We start from the raw sequence: 24,220 nt of genomic DNA, 5'->3' as shown, positions 1-24,220 counted from the left end.
GTCGAAAAAGGGCAAATCCATAATCTTTAACCAGAGACTAAAGATAAACTAAAAAAAAAAAATTATTCAGAGACAAGAATAAGAAGCTGTGCTGAGAAATCACTCGTCTGAGTGGAGGCAGATCCACAATATTTCAACACATCCAGTTCTTTTCGGCCTGATTTCTATCTCAAAGGCCAATATGGTTTGTGCAATAAGGCTTGAAAGGTTCCCCATTTTTTATGCTGCATGACTAAGAAGTCTGATAAAAGTCTGCTGAAACAGTGTCACACATACCAGAGAGCTAGGAGGAATTGGTCAGTTTTCAGTCATGTGAAAGGAGTGTGAATTTCACCAGATGTTAAAATGTCACATTCTTTTATGGGAATAGGAAGTGGTGAAAAAATCTGTGTTAGTAAGAGTGTTAGAGAAATTCTCACATGTTCAAAATGTCTTGTTCAACATGTTAAACACACACACACACACACACACTCAACAATCACAGACTCGTTTACCTTTTTCTGGCGAGCGTGGATGAAGAAGGCAAGGCCGATGAGTAACAAAAAGGCTCCCAGACCCAGCAGGATGAATGGGAAGCATGGAACAAGCTTCACAATGAAAAGGAGGTTCTGCAGTCTCTGAGCTGATGCATCATCAATCACAACAGACTATAAACACACACACACACACACACACACACACACACACACACACACACACACACACACACACACACACACACACACACACACACACACACACACACCATTAACAATGTACACTGCAATACAAGAAACATCAACAAAAATGACGACAACTCTCTGTTGTCATTTATACAACATCGCAGTTGAATCATTCGTTCAACAGATGATTCATTTTCTGTAACTGTTTTTTGTAATGTGATATAATTTCAGGGATTTGTATGGTGGATGTTATACTGAAGCAGATTTTTCAAATTGTCCATAATCGCGGATATGGTGCAGTTTTCAATACAAAGACTTTTTCGTTTTAGTTTTTAACCAAAGGAGTTTTGTGTTCCTGCATTTTATAGTCATTTAGCTGTTTAAAAAGATATCTGCAGTTAATAGCTACTGTAGTCTTGTAGCTCCAGGAGAAAACTAAAGCACCAAATGCTAGACAAACATGTCCTGGTTGATCGACTAGCTTTAGGTACAAAAAATTATTTTTTAATTGTAATTTTTATTTTTTTATATTTGACCGTCATAGTGACATTTCTTACCTCGTTTAGGAACATGACAGGGAAGATGGTGCCGTTGAGATTTCTGGTTATTCTGCAGAACAAACACACACACACACACACACACACACACACACACACACACACACACACACACACACACACACACACACACACACACACACACACACATTGGCTTAATGATTACTGAATATAATTAATTAAACCCCATATATAATAAAACGTAACCCTAACCTTAAACCCAGGAAGCAAAGAGGAACCATTTTAAGAAAATATGTAATAGTTTACATATGTATGACATGTATGAACAGTTAAATATGGAAAACACATGAACAGAAAAAAATTGAAAAGTGCAGGTTTATTAAAAAAAAGTGTTATGTACTTACGGAAATCCGGTTATTCTGTCCAGTTTAATGTTGATCTGGGCTCTTTTAGCAGCACGAACTGGCACACCTGTGATCTGCACACACACACACACACACACACACACACACACACACACACACACACACACACACACACACACACACACACACACACACACACACACACGGTACTCTAAAACCTTGTTGTCATTTTTAAAAGGGAAAATTTTCATAACATACATTTCAATAAAATATACAGTGCTAATAAATAAAATCAAATAAAAGTATGTGAGAAGCATCGATATTCAGACCGACTTCCTGACATAAGAGAATCAGACATACAGATGTTCAGTTTCTTACCGGGTTAAGATCGAGGAAAGTCTGATGATGTTCATGGACTGGTGAAACTCCCTCTACGGCATCGACATATTTCTTATCAGCCAAGTAGAAATGAGGGAATGAGACGATGACTGGAGCACCTGGAGGACAAAAAAACATCTAAGATGGAAACATTGACAGGAGCAGAGAATGTAAGAGAATAGAGAAGACATGGAGAAAAGATAATTGTTATATAACAAGCAAAAAAAATAGTAATAGTAACCTGATAATATAGCAGTAACAATGGCGTGTTGTTATTATTAGTTTTTTGCATGTATCTCAATCAGGAGAAAACTGCATTTAAAGAGGGTATGTAATCATCCAACAACTCGATCAAAGCTTAACATTCACTGCATGAGAAAAGACACTAAGCCAGCAAGGTTTTAGACATCGTTACCCGTCTTTACTTTTCTCAATATAGGTCTCAATTTGATCATTGCACAAAGCTAGCTAACTTAGGAGTCACTAATTCTCTCTCCCACACCGGGCGTTATGTTTCCCAGCACAGCATTTGTGTCATCTGTTCTGTTTACGTCGCCACATTCTCCTGTTCCATTCCTGTCATCATTTATTACATACCTGCTACCTTATTGTGTTCTCCTGTTCTGTGTTTATTCCTTATTTCGTTTGTCTATTAATATCCTGCTACTGCTTTGTCTCTTTGTTACTACTCATTCATGTTATTATGTGTAAGCTTTGATTCCCTTGTGCATTATTTCATAGTTCCGTGTATCGTTTTTCCTGTTCTGGGGCCTTGCCTGTTTTCCTTGATTCATAAATTGCCCTTATGAAAGTACACACTGAGTTTAAACACATCTGCCTTAACGTTACACTACAGTACGTAAGGTGAAAAGTAAATATAATTTTTTTATCGATGAAAAGTATAAACCATAGGACCACTGCATAGTACCTGATACTGATAAGAGACTGTGTTCATAAAGAGACTAAGAATGATCTCAGAGAGCTATTAATTTGGTTCAAAAAATATATAACTATATAAAAAATCTTAGAGAAGAGGCGGGGCTTAACCTGTTACTAGGTATGACACATTCTTTTGAAGACTGTGATTGGTTGCCTAATAAAAAAAAAAGTCTTCATTTTCTTAACATCTCTATGTTAAAATATTTGAGTCTATATCACGTAGGGATTACGTTCGTGACCGATCATGTTAGAGATGTGCTAACATCCGTATGTTATAAATGTAATGTAAATGTTAATGTAAACATCTCTGACACAGCAGAAATGTCATAGAGACAAAATATATCATTTCTGCTGCTATGGAATTTCTGCTCTTGGTCACAAAAATAATCCCTATACGATCTAATCTGTATCATTTTATTAACTCATTATCATTATTAAATACTGTATACAATACATTTCTTGTCCCTCTTCACCTACCAGCCATTTTCTCATCTGATAAAGAAACTCTTTAAGCCTCTTAAAAGTCCTCCTCACTTCTCCTAACACTTTTTGACCTTATGCGCTCTTTTAAGGTTTAAGATGCTTCATGAATAACTTTTTTCTTTCTCTTTAATTTGAAGAATTTTCATAGAATTTCTCTTTACACTAAGACTTTTCAAAAATATGTGATTTTTACTCGTTTTTCCTATTTTTGAATGCAAACTGTAAGAAGTTGGTTTTGTGGTAAAAGTTTTTCACCCTTACTTTACTGATTCGGGCATTAATATAGCCACCAATATAGCTCCTGTTTTCCATCAAACATTCCCATCAAACCCCATAATTACAATATATAAATAAAGCACTTTTTTAGTGAACAGTGACACATACTTTAAAAACTACAAGGGAATTCACATCACCAGTGGAACCTTTGACATAACCTTATAAGAGAAATCCGTATTAGATAAACTTTACTTTCTTTAGTGAGAAAAAGTATTGGAGGACAAAAATTCTATCCATAACATCTTTGCAGTGTTATAAATCAAAAAACGCTTTCACAATTGAGGTTGTTGCAAATCCTCCCCTGGTTTAATGTTGCACAATTCAAAAACCAAAACGAGATCAAGTCAGCTCTTTAGCTTCAGAGCAACTCACATGTCCTTCTCAAGGATCTAACCACAAATTTTCATTTCTTCATGGAACGATCGAGGTCACTTGGAAAGCTAGTATACCACATGTCGGTGTTTCTCTGTCATGTCTTTATTGTTTTGAGTAGATTTTAAGGCCTGGTTTATTGAATCCTTATACAAACTTGTACGATTGGTAAATTCCCCAGTTCCGCAATCCTGGAGAACCCTGAAGAACATTGGTCCTATACTGACTGGTGTTTTTCCTTCTGTTACACAACCACTTCAACTTACATTCACTGCATACATTTTTATCTCATTTTATACAACTAAGCAATTGAATGTTAAGGGCTTCGATCAGAAGCCCAGCAGTTACAGTTTGGTAGACCTGGGGTTTTGAACTTACGACCTACAGATCTGAAGGTCGTGAGTTCAAAAACCCAGGAATCCTGGTACTGATGTCAAACACCCACATCAATGATTAGTGAAACAGGGGTGTTGGAAGCAGGAAAATACTCAACAGTGCTAGACCCGAGGGTCTAAAGGACCAGGGTTGGGAAACTGAGGACTTACAGTATATACAAATAAAGATTAGAGCTTCAGGTTTTGGTATCCTTACAAATTTTTTTTGACCAGTGCATTTTTTTAAGTTGGCAAACTGCAGTACAATCAGTGCATCATTTAAAGCACGGGTGTCAAACTCTGGCCCACGAGCCAAATTTGGTGTAATTATATTTGGCCTACGAGATCATATCAAAAGTGCATTACAGCTGGCTAGCCGCGTGCTCCGCTAATACTACAAATCTCAGAATGCCTTTCCACTGTATTGACGCGTAGTCACGAACAGCAAGCGCCCCTCATTCTCTGTTGACAGTCGTTCACAACCATGTTACAGTCACATCGGGTAAGTTAATTCCGCGCTCCACAAAAATGGCCAAACGAAAGATGGACAATAGGAGCTCAAGACAGGACGGAGGCAGATTATCTGTTCACGAATATAAAGGACAGACCTGTTTGTATTGTGTGCTAATGGAGCTAACGTGTCTGTAACGAAAGAATATAACATAAGAAGACACTATGAAACAGAACATTATGGGAAGTATAAGGACCTGGACGTAGAAGCTCCATAAGGCGGAGGAGATGAAAAAAAGTCTGGTTTCCCGGCAGACTATGTTCATGAAAGCTAAATCAAAAAGTGAAGCTGCTGTAAAGGCTGTAAAGCTTTATTGTGGCAGCAGAGACAGCAAAATCTGCCCGGCCCTTTAATGAGGGAGAGTTTGTCAAAAAGTGTATGGTCAAAGTTGTTGTTTGACACAAAGACTGATGTGTCTTTTATTTAAAATTTAATTTCTTATGTGTTTGTAATATCAAGCTCTGGTTGTTCCAAATCCTGTATTTAAGCAAAACTAAAGTTTGTTTCCATATGAAAAAGGTTGAATATTACATATCAGTTGCAGTTCATTTTACAATAAATATTCAGTTTGGCCTGTGACTTTATCTCAGTTTTATATTTTGGCCCACTGTGAATTTGACTTTGACTCCCCTGGTTTAAAGCATCATCCCATTGTGCTAATTTTAATATCGCTTGTCCTTATTGACATATCTGAGTATTTGGAAGTGAGCACCACCTACAGTACATCACACCATTGTGTTTGATGTTAGCAGCCAGAACAATGTCAGTGAAGTTACAGTATTTTCTTAGACATTTACATGAAAGAATCATTTTGTTTTAATTGCTCAAGCTTTCCAAGGGCGTGACCTTTGTCACAATACCATCATGTCCAATAACCTCAGCCAGACTTTCTAAACTTTTTGGCCGACGGTTTAATTTCCCGTTATTTTTATACACGCCAAATTACATGATGCTTGTCTATGATTGCACTGTGTGCTCTATGATCCAAATACCTTCTGAGACAATGTTCATTACACAATGGGTCAACATTCCTGTATACAAAGATTGCAGGACCAGTAAATTCTCTAAAGAGACATTTAATAATGCACCGAATTCATTCATGACGTTATCTAATCAATCATCTGGCAGCAGCACAGTAAAATCCTGCAGGTCAAGAGCTTCAGTTAATGTGCACATGAGAAAAAAAAGAGTGACAAGCAGAAAAGCATCTCAGAAAGCACAAAACGTTGACCAGGAGGAAAATGTGCTACAGCAGAAGACCACATCGGAACCCTATGCTGTTGTAGCTCATCCACCTGAGATGCTTTTCTGCTCATTCGAGTTTCTATAACCTTCCTAAGCTGGCCTTTTTACTCTGAACTCTTATCAACAAGTCACAGGGTCACAGAGTTCATGTTTTTTCTTCATTCTGATGTTTGATGTGAACATTGACTGAAACTCCAGACCTGTACAGTATCTGCATTGTAATTTTTGCATCGTTCTGCTGCAACATGATTGGCAGATTAGATAACCGCATAATTGTGCAGGAGTATAGATGTTCCTAATAAAGTGAATGGTGAATGTACCGTCACACACACACAGGTCTGTGTGATACACCCCTTCAACCCTTCTCTTATAACATAACGGTCAACAACCTTTAAAAAAGCAAGTGAGTAATCATCAACACACACACACACACACACACAGAGAGAGAGAGAGAGAGAGAGAGAGAGAGAGAGAGAGAGAGAATCTTTTGCTCTTTGTAAGGAGCTTCTATTGACTTCTGTATTCCTGTAGCTACATACAGTATTGCCATGATCACATACCTACTTACCAATAACCTCTTAACCATAACGTAATCATTTGATTTTTTTTTTTTATATAAAAGCCAACGGGTTATTACTAAAAAACACTGACTTGGTTTTAAAAAATAAAATCTGTCATGAGACACTATAAACCAGCATGACAGGTTGATCAGTAAAACTAATACACTACGCACGCAGTTTTTAAGAAAATCCCGAAGGCTTTATGAATCTGAGTCGTTTTCCCAACTGGATAACAGTATTTCTGGACTGCCACAGAATTATATACGGTGAGAAAATGAGAGGCTGGAGGTGATAATGTGATGTTTGGTAAACTTATTGTGCTAAATGGTTATCAGACTCTGAACTGATTTTTCTTTTCCAAACCAAGTTGCCAAATATCATTTGGATCTTCCATCTAAAACACGGTACAAGGTCACAAGACTGAAATAAACGGCACATAACACACTCAGTCACATGCACACACTTGCTCATACACACAAATACACACACACACACACACAGAGTCATAGAACACTTATAGAACATCTTAGTGGGATAAAGGGGAATGTTTTCCAGTGTGTGTGTTTGACCACAAATGAAAACTTGGTGCAAGTGGAGTATGTAAGAGAGAGGAAGTGAAAATAGACTCCATATAAATGATTACTGCAAAAAAAAAAAATTAATTGAGCATAATCTTGAAATATACACACCATAATGATTTACTAATAGTAAATTACACTTATGTCTGAGAGGACTGTGCAAAATGAAGCCAAGGTCACACAACCTGAGGCAATGGAAACACACACACACACACACACACACACACACACACACACACACACACACACACACACACACACACACACACACACACACACACACACACACACACACACACACACACACACACAGCAGGTGGGGGCTTAGAAATGAGTCAGAAACTCTGTGTCAGGTGACAAGGTTTAGAGAGTACCTAGTGTGTGTGTGTGTGTGTGTGTGTGTGTGTGTGTGTGTGTGTGTGTGTGTGTGTGTGTGTGTGTGTTTTGGTTAGGGCGTCACATGCCTAAGCTCTGACAGAAGGTGTTTAGTTAGGAACCCATATCTGATGTAAACATTTCACTGTAAGCTGTAGCTGAATTATTATAACATGATGACTTTTTCATGGCTAACTGATGCCACGTCATTACTTTTTTTTGCTCTATTAGGAAACACTGAAACAGCATTTGGGGTTGTTAAGGGGGAAGTTAAGATTCATAGTAGTCGCACACATACTCACACATTATGGACAATTTAGAGATGTTAATCATCCTTCCTTCAAAATGTCTTGGCCCAGAGGAGAAAGAACTTACCTAAAGTTTTGGACTATTTGCCGAGTATCATTAACGGTCTCAACCGCACACACATACGTACTAAACATCTGGCTAAAATTGATTTACATTCATTTTGGGAAGTAAAACAAAAATTAAGCATGCAAATTTGGGGTATTTGGTTATTCGAGTGTTTATAATAAAAATCCAACCAATGTGAGTAGCTCGCACACAGCTGGTCTTAGGATAATCATTAACACCTGGCTAATATTTAACTTAAATACTGATAACTAAGCTAAACATAGCAGCTGGTGTTTTCTAAGTGATGCATCTAATGACCTTCATGGATTCACTGTGAATTTGGTGATGATTGTTATCATTTCTTTTATTATTATTTATTATTAGTAGTTTTTTTTTTTTGCAGATTATTGATTTACTTGTAAGGTCTATTTTAAATAAGTTTGGTGTGTACATTATAGGCTATATTTATATATTATAGGCTATATTCTTACATTGAACTTTAATGTTATTCTATCTATCTATCTATCTATCTATCTATCTATCTATCTATCTATCTATCTATCTATCTATCTATCTATCTATCTATCTATCTATCTATCTATCTATCCATCCATCCATCCATCCATCCATCCATCCATACATCCATCCATCCATCTATCCATCTCTCTCTCTCTCTCTCTCTCTCTCTCTCTCTCTCTCTCTCTCTCTCTCTCTCTCTCTCTCTCTCTCTCTCTCTCTCTATCCTGACACTAAATTCAAAGTGTGGAGATTGTCAGCTAAAAAATCTTGCACATTTTATTAGATTCAATATTGGAAATAAAATATAAGTATAAAGTTGAAAAAATGTATCTTATGGGTTGTGAAGGTTAAATTGCAACACATTTTGTGGATTCATCCATTAGTGTTAAAAATAGTAGTAAATAGTAGTTTGTGGTTAAATTGCATCTTTTTCAACTTCATCATCATCATCATCATCATCATCATCATCATCTTCTTCTTCTTCTTCTTCTTCTTCTTCTTCTTCTCCTTATTATTATTATTATTATTATTATTATTATTATTATTATTATTATTATTATTATTATTATTATTACCAATGCCCGACTCTAGTGGTTGTATTTAGTGGAACGCCTTCCCAGAAAAGTGGGATCTGTTATAGGCAGCAAATGTTGGACCAACTCTGGGACGAGATTTTTTATAAAGCATAAATGTTAGCTGTCCAAACATCTCATGTACATTGTATTACCTTTACGACACACTGCTACGTTTAAGACTCCATCATCCAGGCATTTTTTTTTGTCTGTCTCAAGGCAGAAACCTTCATTTTCAGAATTGTTCTTTCCACTGGCTAATACAGCACGAGGGGGAGTGTAACGATACGCTGGAATCCCCTTCACAACCACCTCTTTCTCAAACAGCATGTAGATGGACCTAAAATAAATACATGAATAAATAAGAATGACAAGAATAAAACACGCCATCACTGTTTATAGACATTTAAGACATTTAACCAGGAAAGCATTCTTCAAAAAGTAAACTGTTAATAACTAATAATAAGAGTAATAAATAATTGAGAACTAATACTAATTTTGTTGCATTTCATTCATTTATGATCGATTATTTGGTTATATTAAAGAACTTGAGGATTTATACACAGGATTTTAACATTTAACCCACTTGGCAAGATGAATAGATGAAAGCAGTCTGCTTTTTTCTAATGTCTTTGTTTTGATGGCAATGTTCAGAATTATGGGAAGTTATCCCTTTCCATGCAGGAAAATCAGTTGAGATTTGAAATGAGATAACCTCTGAACAAGGTAAACATTTTGTTCCCTTTTTCCGGTTTAAAAAAAAAAATCAGGGGAAAGTTCAGTGGGATGAAAACAGAAAACAAACAGCCATTAATGTAAGTGCTCTGTTCACTACTTAACAATGTTATGATCCAATTACAGAGCAGTTATTCATATTGTATCACATATTACCACTTTCTTTGGAGATATTTTGGAAAGATCGTTTTATACTTGTTGGTAATGATTGTTTAAATAATTGTTTAACTCTAATAGTTCCTTGAAAAGTTTTAGTAATGCCCTTAAAGAATTCCTTAATATCGCAGGTAAGTGAATTTTTTATTTTTTTTGCTGTCATAGGTCCAAACACTAGGAGAATGAGCGTCATGCAGATTCTTTCCAGGCTGAACAAAGAAGGGATGGGGTGTGTACAATTAGGGCAAGGGTCTCACTGAAAATAATCCCTCCGTCACTGTAAAAATGAGTGTGTCAGATACCTAGGTTGGAGGTCAGGAATAACAGTTACATAATAAACAAAAAACTAAAAATATAAAACAGCTGCAGGAAAGGGTTTTTTTTTTTTTATCTCTAACTTAAAACTGAATGTTTTCCAAAGGTTTACTACAGTTGGATGATATTATCCAACTGTCCATATTATCATTAAAAACAACAAGCCAACTTAAGCAAAGTTATTATATCGATTTATCATACTGTATGAATAGAGAGTTATTTAATGCAAATCCAAAATCCGAGTTCTGCCAAGAGAAAAAAAAAACAACAACCAAAAAACCCCCCACAAATGAGCTCAATATTTGAATTGTAGAAGTTTAAGGAGTCCAAAAAGTTTGTTAACCATAACACTCATATAAAGGTCTTCCCCAAACACTACAATTTCTTTGTTGTAGCATTATAATTTCCCTTCAATAGAATTACGATGCAGAACGAAAAACATGTTCGAGCATGACGATAACCCTGTCCAAAGCAAAGAAGACATGCTGTTCCATGTCGTGTACACTTGACGTGTACACAGCCCTGACCTCAACCCCACTGAATATCTTTAGATGAAATGGAACAATAAGTTTGTGCCAGAGCTTCTCGCCTGTCATCAGTTCACAACCTCTTCTGCTATTGTAGCTGATTTGACAAAATATCTCCACAACCACATGCCAAAATCTGTTGGGAAGCTTTCCCAGAAAAATTAACTGAACAAATTGTTCACTTCGTATCATAATATAAAATACTGAAAAATGACTGAACATCAGAAATATTAACATAACATCATTACAATAAAATTAAAAATGATACTAATTTTGAGTATTTTTCAACTGGAATTACTGTATTTTTATTTAGTTTATTATAATTTATACATTTTATTATAAATTTCATTTGTTTAGCATAAACCGATCCTCTATTTTCTTTCTCCTGGTTGTTATGTGGGATCTCAGCTGTCTAACCTTTAACAAATAGTTGTGGCATAGTTGTGGATGTGTTCCACTGTTCCACTGGAAACTAAGAGACCTATGACCCAATTTCATGCTTATTTTATAAAACGTCAAAAGGTTAAAATAGATAAAAATGGAAGTAAAACTCAGCTTGCACTGAAGAATCAATTGAATTTTTAACTAAAGGATTGTCAGAAAGTCTGTGTGGAACATGGGAAATGTTTTTATATTCTAATTTCCTTTCTATCAGTTCCAGCACCATCCCAATGGTTTTAATTTTCCCCCATCATTTATTTTATACATATTTAATTTGATGTCTGTAATTTATGTAAGAACAAGGAACATGACTTCCTAAAATTTGTAACCTTATTTTCATTCTACAACCCACAATGCCGTAATTTCCTTCTAAACAAAGAGTGTTTGAAGATTACACTTCCATCAGTACACAATATTTTCTGTGCCGTTGGCCCTCTGTGCAAATTAATCCCACTGCGCCAATTAAAGTATCCGACCCGACAGAAGGCAGGATATATTTCATGAGAACAACAATTGCCACCAAGTGAAGAAAGTTCCTTTTTTAAAACTCTTGACAAAACTTCCGAAATAGGCCAGGGGTCACATGTACACATAAACCCACACTTCCACCAACAACACAATCCCCACCACCACAATCCCCACCATCACCAATACCCCATCACTCCCAACCCCATTACCACCAACCCCCATCTCCCACTATCACCAACACCCTATTAACCCCAACCCATCACCCCCACAACCACCATAACCACCACCCCATCACCCCCACTACCACCACATACAGTACCTCCACCATCACTACCCCACCACCACTATACACATGTCACTAACATGGGTTTCAGTTTCAAATGTATTAACGTTTTTATTTTAATTTATTTTTAATTTTTTAATTTTTTTGAATTTTATTAACATAATTAATAAGAACCATCAACCCATATTTTAATACAATAAAAAAAAAACACCTACATTTCATCATCAAACCAAAGACTAAACATCTGTGTAGAGAATATAGTGTGATTAATAATGAACTACTTTACCTGCAGAGATCTGCTGTGAATACATTCAGTCGCTCCTCTTTAGTCAGGAATGGGTGAAAAGCACTACCGTCTGACCCGTTAATCATGTTACTCTGACTGGTGGCCCAATACGACATCATCCTGGATGTAAACATATATATATCATCAATACCCCAAATATATAAGATCATTAATCAGTAAAATAATAATATTATAATTCTTTGCATGGTGGTCAAAACATGACAATTTGTAACCAATTAAGAACTAGCTTTTGTAGATATTCCACAACATTAAATCTGACCATAAATTGATAAAACATTCTGAACTAAAAAAATTGACAATTGTTGAAGAGGAATAAAACACTTCAGAATATTGTATTTTGCAACTTCATGGTGGTAATAGCAATGCTTTTCTGTGTTTCGAGCCATAGTTGATTATTTTCCTATTGCGATGTATAGCCTATAAGCCATGTAGTGTTTTATACGTCTGAGTCACTGCATAAACCCCCCCCCCCCCCCATCATGAGCATAATAAACACAATGCACAATAAAATCCCTAAATAAAATCCTTTTCCTTTTCCTTCCTCTCTATTGTCCTGGCATGTTAGTAAAAAAAAAATAGGTGGAGATAAAAAAAACATTATTACTTTTCACCCTTCCAAGTGTGGATTCGGCCGTAGTCCAAGTAGTTATTTTCTCCAGTGTAGTAAACAAACTCGCCATCGTTACTTCCATTTTTCTGTGTGCAAAGGAAACAACACAAACTTCTGTTTAATACGAATTCGGAGAGACAATGGACAGACAAATAAACAAAACAGTGATACATACAGTAGTAACCATGATATTCATGATATTCTTCATTACAAACAAGTAAAAGAGCGAGTGATACATACATATAGCATGAGGCCAAAGTTCTCGTCCACTTCAGGTTTTGCAGAGCGTAAACGACTGAGCAGAGGATCCTTAAAGCCCCACAACAGCTCATCCACAGTGTGTGTCATAAACATGGTGGTTTTTATTGAAGACATGACTATGGCAATGCTTGATCTGACCCAAAAACCCGCATTCTTTAATTTACTCATCACCGCCTGAAAAATAAGAAACAGACAATGTAGAGCTGAATTACTCTTTAGCAGGTGATATGTGCTGAATACACATCATACCAATGCACTGCTTCAGTTTTGATCTGATTGCTAAGAAGATCTTAATTGTGGTATTGGTAATTGGTATATTTCCAAACATGTGTATTTCAATACGTTCATGCTAATACTGTCTGTGCTTTTAAAGCTTTTTTTTTTTTTTTTTTTACAGGGACTTCACTATGAAAAACCTAAAGACAATAATAAACACATTAAAAATATATATTCAGTGAGGAGACATTTATCTAAAACTTATGGAAGGAGTGTCAGTGCTTTGAAATAGTCAGTAAGTTTTCCATCACTGGAGATTCTTTCTTGGTAACATGACAAGCTAGATAGTATTTAAACAGGTTTGTTAGAAATTTGGGAGATTTGGTTTGGTATAAGTGATGATTTGAAGCAGGAAGTGTAGTGATCTGTATAAGGTACTCAACTATAAGGTAATCTTAACTCACTGTTATTTTATTTATATATTTTGTCACATATATTACAGCATAGTGAAATTTCTTCTTTAGCGTACCCTAACTTTGGATGTAGGGCTCACGGGTCAAGTCATGATAAAACACCCCTGGAGCAGTGAGGCTTAAGGGAATTACTCAATGGCCCAACAGCAGCAGCTTGCCAGTGAACCCCGATCTTGGGCTTGAACTCTGATCGTCCAATCAATAACCGAGTCTTAACCACTTGAGCCACCACCTCCCTTATGAACACACTAGCATGCACAGATAAAACTGTTAAAAGATGAACACTCCGTTCTCGATCTCTTAGCTGGCCGGTGTAGTATTTCATCTTGGCTTCAATAAATCTACATATTATTAATCTAAATGTCTTTTTTGTGATAATGTTGTTTATACAAATGAATGTGCAAATGGCTATTATAGATTTCCTTAAAGCTGAGTACTGACTCGGCTGATTAATGGGCTGCTATGTATTCACCCCACTGAACTGCTGCTGACTGGTAATGCAATACTGTGTAATAATGACTGGACTAGTTTGGTAATCATGATTTCTTATCATCAAAATATGTGTCCACACTGAACAGAGAAAGATTTTGCAAACTTACACAAGTCCTGACACTCAAGCGTATTACTACTAGATAATTTCTAAATGCACTGGATCATTAAAAACTTTCAGAAGTGCTAACAGTTAGCATGCTTGTAGCATGCATTTAGATGCTCTTATTTTCTTCCTAAGAAATTGAAATTTATTGTTGGTTAATACCTGCATGTTGCTATTTTGTTCATGAATGAATGTGCTGCATGAATAGAGTTCAGAAGTGGACTTTTCACAAAACTTCAGAGACCTTCATACCACAGACATAAGGAGTTAAGGTGGTATATTCCTTTAAGACTTTAAGTGCAAGTTCATAATTGTTGTGCCAATTCACAACATTGTTTTATTTTTTTTTTCACAATCACACGAATAGGCTTTATTCCCCCAACATGAATAGGCTTCTTCACCCAAACACTTACTAAATATAGCTCACTATTTTGTTTGTTAAAAGGTAATTTGTGGCTCAGATTTAATGAAGCATCATTTAATCACTCTATTTTAATCCAAAATACATTATAACATACTATATTAATCTAAGGAAATGAATTTCCACAATACTCAGCAACATCAACCTTCTTCTGAAGCTTATTAATATATACTTTATATGTGCCTGTTTATGGTCCAAAATCATGCAATCGTTAATGAAATCTTTTTATCTTGCTTTTACCGTATACAGAACTATATTTTATGTGCGTGCACACACACACACACACACACACACACACACACACACACACACACACACACACACACACACACACACACACACACACACACACACACACACACACACACACACTTACCATAGCTGGGATGTTAACAGTAGTTACGAGATCCAATCCCGGGTCTCCGGCTGACATTTCAGGCACAAACACAAAGGTTTTGGTGGTCAGAGCCGAAACTGTTCCATTTCCCACAAAGGTGACATTGTCCTTGGGTCTGTACTCCCTAAATAAATCAATGCAATGCAATGCAATACAATGTAATTCAAGAAAGTCACTGTTGTTAGGTTAATCAGACGGAACTATTTATCTGCACATTTCTGTAGAAATTTTTTAAAAGAAATAAATGTGATCAGATCATTCAGCAATTAAGTCTATAGTATATATGGAAGGATAAGAAATAAAATAAAAGTGAACAAGGTACTGAATATGATATGACTCTGTGCTAGTTAATAAAGTGTTCATTAATGTTTCAGTAATGTTTTATATATATATATATATATAAGTATAAGTAAATGATTACAGTTCAAATTGGTAAAATAATGCTCCCACAAAATACTGCAACGTAATGTATTTTCTACATAGTACATATTTATACAAATTTCATACAATATAAAAAAATATCATAATATAAAATCACAACGAACAGAATGTGTATTAGACATTGAAGTGATATTTCCTCCAATATTGTAAAATCTTTATTTAAAGTTTGAATCAGTTCCAGATGTAAGCTGAGATTGCATCACTTCTCCCTGCAAATTAGAGCAATGTTGAGTTGTTTAAGTCAAACTGAAACTGCAAATGTGTTAAATACATGTTTTTTTTAATTGATCAGAACGTCACTTTAAGTGTTAACCAGTTTAACCAATTAGAGATTTAATGTGTCAGATGTACTAAAGTATTTAAAACATTTACAATAATAAACTCATTTTTGCAGTCTCGTAGTTAACACGTTAGATTTATCTTTGTAGTATTTCCCGAATGATAAAAGGCTCAGAAGAGCAGAAGAACTTAACCACATTCAGTGTTACATTGTTACATACTCGTACATGGTTTCAGTAAAGAAAAGTTCACAAACAATATCCCATTATTCTTCACTCAGAGAACTGAAAGGCTTTCTTATTTTACTTTGGGCTTTTCTCGTTAGGGCTCGCCACACCGAATCATCCGTTTACACCTAACTCTATCCAAACATTCTCTACTCTCACACCAATTAACTTCATGTCCTCATTTAACACATCCATATATCTTTGTCCTTCCTCTTGACCTCTTACCTGGCAGCTCCAACATCCTTCTACCAATATGACCATCTCCCTCCTCTGTACATGAACAAACTATCTCAATCAATCCTCTCTGACATTGTTCCCAAAACAGCCAACCTGAGCTGTCCCTCTGATGTTCCTAACCCTGTCCATCCTCGTCACTCCTGAAGAGAACCGCAACATCCTCATCTCATCTCTGCTACCTCCATCTCTGCCTCATGTCTTTGACATCAGCCCCCTGTGACCTCACTGTTCTACTTCCCGCCCTCTAATTCATACACATGTATTCTGTCTTACTTTGACTGACTTTCATTCCTCTTCATTACAGAGAAGACCTCCACCTATCCAGGTGTTCTCTACGTATATTAACTAAAAGCGGTAAAGATAACACATAAAATGACACACAGAAGACATAGTACCAGCTGAGTCAATGGTAAAGTAATCTACTATGACCTGCACTTACTGTCACTGCACATGTTTGTACTCATTGTCTGTGCATCTGTTCTGTATTTTTTTTTATGTACTCTTTTTGTCTAATTGTCTTGCACCAGAGCCTGACAGAGCCGGTGCTTTGTTATATTGTACAATCTCTGGATTGGTGTAATGGTATAATAAAGATATAAAAAAATATAATTCAATAAAACTGATTCAGGTCCCTTACCAACTAATAACACTCTGTTATGTGTTTTTATTTCAATGAAATATGTTATATAGTGGCAATAAATATTGAAGGGACACATCGCCTGAAATAATCAACAATATAGACGGCCAATCAAGTCATAGCAGCTTTGCACGCTCCAGTATTTACAGTGAAAATGTGCGAGGTAAGATGTAAGCAAGATAGCTAAAAGGTTTTATCATAGAGATGCTGAACAATTGACTGTAATATCCAGAAATGTAAACATTTACACAATTCATGTAATGTAACACATTGTTGTCAGTGTATCAAACCATCAAATCTAACTTTTATGCAAAAAACAGTTTATGCAACAGAGACGAAAAGAAGTTTTGTCTCTCTCTGCAGAAAAAAGGAAATTTGATAAGTGACTTCTGTTTCGAGTAAAAGTTAAGGTTGTGCACTGAAGCACATGCACATAAGTTGCCTACACGCTCATTGAGAGAAGTTGATACCAACTAGAGAGCGTCTAGCTTTCTAGTGTCTAGTGTCAGCTTTCACAGATGCTGCTAGAGAGCGTCATCTGTGAAAGCTGATCTAACTTACATGATTCATGTGCGTCAGACTTTGCAGACATGTGATAAGAGATTAAAATAAGTCAATCTAAGAGTTTGTTTGTACGTGGCTACACTGCCAGTCAACTCTTTTTTTATCCAATATTTTATTATATGCATTTAAATGATCAAGAAATAGTAATATGTGAATTGGGAAATCTTACAAAATATCGTTTTATTGGCAGAACCCAGATCAAATCTAAATAAAAATCACTCTAATCTGACACTAAATTTAAGCACAGCATGTATTTATGCTTTAATGTTAATAATAATAATAATAATAATAATAATAATAATAATAATAATAATAATAATAATAATAATAATAATAATAATAATAATAATAATAATAATAATATCTATCTGGCCTTGACACTTGTTTTAAGACTACATAGGCAACATGTTTGTTCCCACAAATTCCAGTTTATTTATTTATACATTGCTCCAATTATTTAAATAGCTAGCTGTAAGTATATAGCTAGTTTTTAGCATAACATAACCGACATCACCAATTTTCAGATCAATTTTCTTTGGATGCTCTTAATTTTGAGAAATAAACAGGAAACCAGCCCAAAAGATGAAAGTGATAAAAGAGAACTGTGCTTCCACCATTTTAAGAAATATCCGAAGGACGCATCGGTCGTCACTGTTCTTTATCTATAGGCATTATTTCTTTATTATTTTAATTTGAGGTGCAGAAAGATTTAATGTTCCACCAAGCATTGGGATTCCTTATTGAATTAACCTTTCTGTGTAATATAGTTTGATTTGTAGCATTAATCGTGATTAAAGAAAAAGAAAACTTTATAAAAGGAGACCATGCAGGATTGGACTTTGACTAGTGTGGTGTACAGGAACACATGCCAGATATGTCCTTTGTGGACTGGCTGCTATCTGCTGTTCTTGCCTCTAAAAGCCCCTGTATGTACAGACTGCCTTTCAAGCACAGTTTGATCTAGAGACCAACTGCACACTTAAGTGAGCTAGAAGTTGTATAGAGTCGTTTAACCGATAAAAAAAACCCCAACATAATAATAAATTGGCCTTGGTATGCTGTAGGTTAATTCATTTTAGTTTTTTTATTTGGTGATTATTCATATTATCTGGGTCTGTATAATAGGTGTTTACTTACAACTCCTTTTCAGATCAATTATTATTGTCTAAAGCAGTCTATATGCCATGTTTGTGTGTTACCTGTAAGTGTATGGTCCCATTTGTGTGAGATGTGGCTTCTCGCCAGCCATGAATCCATCTGGGTTTGTGACATTGAAGAAGAAAAACTCCATGAAGACAGGAGGGGGAGGATTCTTCCATGACTGGAACATTTTACTGCTCTCAGTCAGCGTGATCTCCTACAACACACACACACACACACACACACACACACACACACACACACACACACACACACACACACACACACACACACACACACACACACACACACACTCAACTTTAGTTGGTGACAATCACGTGACCCATGTGCTTTCAGACCCCTAGCTGCCATTACTGTCTCCCATGGCAACAACAGCACAATGTACATGACCTCCAGCACAACAATATAGCACTGTAATAAGAACTAAAGCATTTATAACATCCACAAGAAATGTGTGTCATGTTTTTATCTATACATATTAGCTTAGTGTGCGTACACAACAGCTGTTTTACATGTCTTGTTCAAAAACCACTATCACAGCAGCATATCAGCACACCACCAGGCTTCATTTGAAACAGCGCTTTTTTGTTTTTGTTAAAGAAATTTGCATGCAAGTGACAATTTCTCATGCGTTAAAAGGTTTCTTCAGTCCCACGGATGGAAAATGCCAGAAGCAAACTAGGGTTATTCTGTGAAAGATTCCCATCACAATCTTTAGTCTCTAAATTCCTGCTACTGAACAGTGGCCATGTATTCATTAAGTGGACCAGTTAGTAGATTCACAGTAGACAGAAAAGAGCATAGCTAGTAGAGTGTGTGTGTGTGTGTGTGAGAGAGAGAGGGAGAGGGAGAGAGAGAGAGAGAGAGAGAGAGAGAGAGAGAGAGAGAGAGAGAGAGGATAAGTGAAAAAGTGGAAGGATATCATAGAACGTGTGAAGAAGGTTTGAGAACGTGTGAAACGTGTGAGAAAGATCTTTGCACCACTCCCATAAAAGAATGTGACATTTTAACATCTGGTGATATTCACACTCCTTACACATGAGAAATGGAGGTAGATGACAGAAGCAGTCACAGATAGATAGATAGATAGATAGATAGATAGATAGATAGATAGATAGATAGATAGATAGATAGATAGATAGATAGATAGATAGATAGATAGATAGATAGATGGATGGATGGATGGGCGGACTGACGGACGGACAAACGGACACACTCCTTACACATGAGAAATGGAGGTAGATGACAGAAGCAGTCACAGATAGATATATAGATAGATATATAGATAGATAGATAGATAGATAGATAGATAGATAGATAGATAGATAGATAGATAGATAGATAGATAGATAGATAGATAGATGGATGGATGGATGAATGGATGGGCGGACTGACGGACGGACAAACGGACACACTCCTTACACATGAGAAATGGAGGTAGATGACAGAAGCAGTCACAGATAGATAGATAGATAGATAGATAGATAGATAGATAGATAGATAGATAGATAGATAGATAGATAGATAGATAGATAGATAGATAGATAGATAGATGGATGGATGGATGGATGGATGGGTGGATGGGTGGGTGGACTGGCGGACGGAAAGACAGACAGAGAGACAGACAGACAGACAGACAGACAGACAGACAGATAGACAGACAGACAGACAGACAGACAGACAGACAGATAGATAGATAGATAGATAGATAGATAGATAGATAGATAGATAGATAGATAGATAGATAGATAGATAGATAGATAGATAGATAGATAGAGAAAGGCATTGATTAAAAAAAGATACAAACATGAATCAGACAGACAAAGGGAAGGAGAAAGTCCTTAAAACTTTATTAGTATTAACACATTTGTGAAGTAAACAGAAAGTGAGACGGAGAAATTTAGACCCACTGGGAACATTAAGTAACACACATGAAGTCATATGAAGAGCAAACGGAGGGTATTTGTGGTCATTTGAGTATAACGTCACATTGATTAATGAAAACCAAGTCAACATTGTTGTTAAAGTTAAAGCAGTAAACAAAAGATTCAAGGGCAATAATTAGTCGCTTTATTGCCTAGCAAGCTTGTGTCCCAGCAACACAGAAAAGCTCCCAAGATTATATTCCACACAACTATACTGTTTAATATACAATACACAATGTAGATTATTATCGGATCAGTGAGACTTAAACAAAACACGTAAGGAAATTAGGCACAAGCTTGTTTCTCACAAATGTGTTGGCAGGAGGGTGACAGCAAATTATTAACACTTAACACTCCTTTTCTCCAGTTATTCCCTGATAATGATCACTATGAGACAAACATAAAGAAGAAGATATTTCAGGTTCATTAAAACAAGTAAAAACAAGAAAAAAGCAAGCCATAAAATTTGGTCTGTAAAATACTGGCTATGTAAACATTCAGGATGTTTCCCAAAAGAGTCTTTCAAACAGTGATAAAGTCCAGAAGGGAAGTTTATTTGCTCAGATAAAGTTCATCACAATCAGCTACTGCTACTGAACAGTGGCCATGTATTCATTAAGTGGACCAGTTAGTAGATTCACAGTAGACAGAAAGGAGCATAGCTAGTAGAGTGTGTGTGTGTGAGAGAGAGGGAGAGAGAGAGAGAGAGAGAGAGAGAGAGAGAGAGAGAGAGAGAGAGAGAGAGAGAGAGAGAGAGAGAGAGGATAAGTGAAAAAGTGGAAGGATATCATAGAACGTGTGAAGAAGGTTTGAGAACGTGTGAAACTTTCTCTGAAAGTTCTCAAACACTCTTACTACCAAGAAAGATCTTTGCACCACTCCCATAAAAGAATGTGACATTTTAACATCTGGTGATATTCACACTCCTTACACATGAGAAATGGAGGTAGATGACAGAAGCAGTCACAGATAGATAGATAGATAGATAGATAGATAGATAGATAGATAGATAGATAGATAGATAGATAGATAGATAGATAGATAGATAGATAGATGGATGGATGAATGGATGGGCGGACTGACAGACGGACAAATGGACGGACAGGTCGACAGACAGACAGATTTGATTTTCGATTAACAGCTTGCGCTTATTGCTCTTATTGCTCTTATACCACAATATAGCACCACCATCATCCATTCATCCATCCATCCACCCATATTCTGTACCACTTATCCTACATAGGGTCGAAGTGGACACACTGGACAGGATGCCAACCAATTGTAGAGCACACACACTACATATAATTTTAGACAGGCCAACTAGCCTACAACAAATGTCTGTGGACTGGGATGGAAACCAGGTGACATGGAGGAAACCCAGAAGCATGAAGAGAAATGTAAACTGTAATCAAAACATGCTAACCACAAAGCCACTGTGCCCCTAGGAAATCTTCATTATTTAGGAAAAATGGCACTTCATACTTTTTCTCTATTAGCACTTGATGTGCAGTAACATCTACAAACTCTTGTTATTAATTATAACAGATATAAACCGTTTTTCTGTCAACATGCAGATTATTAGGACAAAAAGACAGCTTGTTAAAAATACAAAAGGCAAATCACTCTCCCCTCAAGACTTTCTTGTGTCAGAATATTACAAAGTTACAAAGTACTAGAGACACTAACACCCACCCACACACACACACACACACACACACACACACACACACACACACACACACACACACACACACACACACACACACACAAAACTTAACCAGCAACTAAACTCCATCAATTTACAGGTTCATCCATCATTCAAATTACTGTGTTATTGTTACTGTGTTATAACTAAGTTGTTATTATAAAACCAATAAAGTGTTCCAATATGAGTCCATGTATATAAAGTTGAAAGTTTTCAGTAAAATTTCAACACCTTGAATCAACTTTAATGCCATAACAATACTCAATTTAAAACTGATATCAATTCAGAAATAATGTCAAAACTGAGTATATTTCAGATCTTGAACGCCACCAAAAATAATAAATACGCAGGTAAGATCCTGTCCATGACAAAACAAAGAGATAGAATGGATGTGTAAAGGAATGTGAATAAAAGCATAAATTAACTGATCGCAGTTTCGCAAAAAGATTTATTATCTATTTACACAGTGGAACACAATATGACATGACATGACTGAATTTCAAAAGAGGAACATGTGAATGCACCAACGATATGCAATGGCTTTGAACTGCAGCGACTTGAGGAACTGTGCCCTTGACCCCTGCTGTAGTATCCATGCACAAAGCTAGCACCTATTCATTTTTATGCAAATTGCAAGTAAGCTCAATGTCGTGCCATTCAACTGAAGTTATAAATAAGTCATCAACTTTACATTTCAAGGCCTAAATTAGACATAACAGAGCCATAATAATAAACACTACAGTAAATATACGCAAATCATATAGACTTTATACGCAATCTTTTTAACTATGAAAGTATGGGTAATTGAGTAGTCTGTTGCAAAGTCATGTCAAGTGTCCTTTCATTATGTCAAGTCAAGACAGAAGTGAGCAAATTATATGACTCGAGGCCACAATGAACAGCTGAGGTTAAACAAACAAGTGAATTGAGTCAACAAGTGTATATAAATCATGTGAAAATCATCTGGGTTATATATTAATATATAATATTAATGCCTCACTAAAATTTATGCATATAATAATGAGAAAGTAGTGCTTGAGATTTGTCAAGGTTATAAAACAATCACCATTAATATTTATGTCAGTGGATGTTCTTAAACACACATTTGTGTGTGTGATCTTTGTGTGTTGCTTTCCTTGTTTTTATGTGTGCTTTATGAAGTACAATTAATTTACTTACAATGTGAGAGGAAAACTGAGAGGGTGTGTAGGGTATGAATGTTTTGGTTTGTGATTTGTTTTGGTGTGTACAGCTTTTTGTGTGATGTCTGGGTGGGAATGTTTTTAAATTGTAAGGGGGGCCAGACAGATGTTCCCACAAGGATATCTGACAGTGTTCGGGGGCCCTTTGGCTCTGTGTGTGTGTGTGTGTGTGTGTGTGTGTGTGTGTGTGTGTGTGTGTGTGTGTGTGTGTGTGTGTGTGTGTGTGTGAATGTTGTTGTTGTTTTTTTTTGTCATATTTTAAGATCAAAAGGATTTTTTCAACTTTGAAGAAAAAAAAAAAAAACATCGTCTTCAACGTCCAGGACAAACATTATACCAAAAAAAAAAAAAAAAAAAAAAATTTCTCTTCCATAACAACTACAGCTCTGTTTGTTTGGGTTTTTATTTTTAGACTGTTGAGTCTTGGTTTGATGTGGATTCCCCTCCCCCTCCTGATTAGATTTATTGTATACAAATTTATGCAAATTTCTATCTGTTCATCCATCATCAACAGTCTTTCTCTCCAAATACAGCACTTATTGTAGTTTACATTCCT

General features: G+C 36.0%; 1 protein-coding gene across 1 annotated transcript in view; it reads right to left on the bottom strand.

The window, feature by feature from the left end:
• The window catches only part of scarb2b (scavenger receptor class B, member 2b), a 31,923-nt gene that overhangs the window by 4,177 nt on the left and 3,526 nt on the right, over nucleotides 1-24,220 (bottom strand). Inside the window, exons 2-11 of the mRNA XM_027142371.2 lie at nucleotides 18,871-19,028; nucleotides 15,266-15,410; nucleotides 13,164-13,358; nucleotides 12,918-13,009; nucleotides 12,293-12,412; nucleotides 9,237-9,421; nucleotides 1,924-2,042; nucleotides 1,585-1,658; nucleotides 1,220-1,271; nucleotides 495-647 (exon numbers count right to left, since the gene is read on the bottom strand). Coding sequence (XP_026998172.2) covers nucleotides 495-647; nucleotides 1,220-1,271; nucleotides 1,585-1,658; nucleotides 1,924-2,042; nucleotides 9,237-9,421; nucleotides 12,293-12,412; nucleotides 12,918-13,009; nucleotides 13,164-13,358; nucleotides 15,266-15,410; nucleotides 18,871-19,028 — 1,293 coding nt within the window. The remainder of the gene's footprint in view (nucleotides 1-494; nucleotides 648-1,219; nucleotides 1,272-1,584; nucleotides 1,659-1,923; nucleotides 2,043-9,236; nucleotides 9,422-12,292; nucleotides 12,413-12,917; nucleotides 13,010-13,163; nucleotides 13,359-15,265; nucleotides 15,411-18,870; nucleotides 19,029-24,220) is intronic.

Source organism: Tachysurus fulvidraco, chromosome 21 (assembly GCF_022655615.1).
Source record: "Tachysurus fulvidraco isolate hzauxx_2018 chromosome 21, HZAU_PFXX_2.0, whole genome shotgun sequence".
In the NCBI taxonomy this organism is placed as follows: Eukaryota; Metazoa; Chordata; class Actinopteri; order Siluriformes; family Bagridae; genus Tachysurus; species Tachysurus fulvidraco.
The sequence above is the reverse complement of the archived record's forward strand: the minus strand, read 5'-3'. Positions and strand labels throughout refer to the sequence as shown.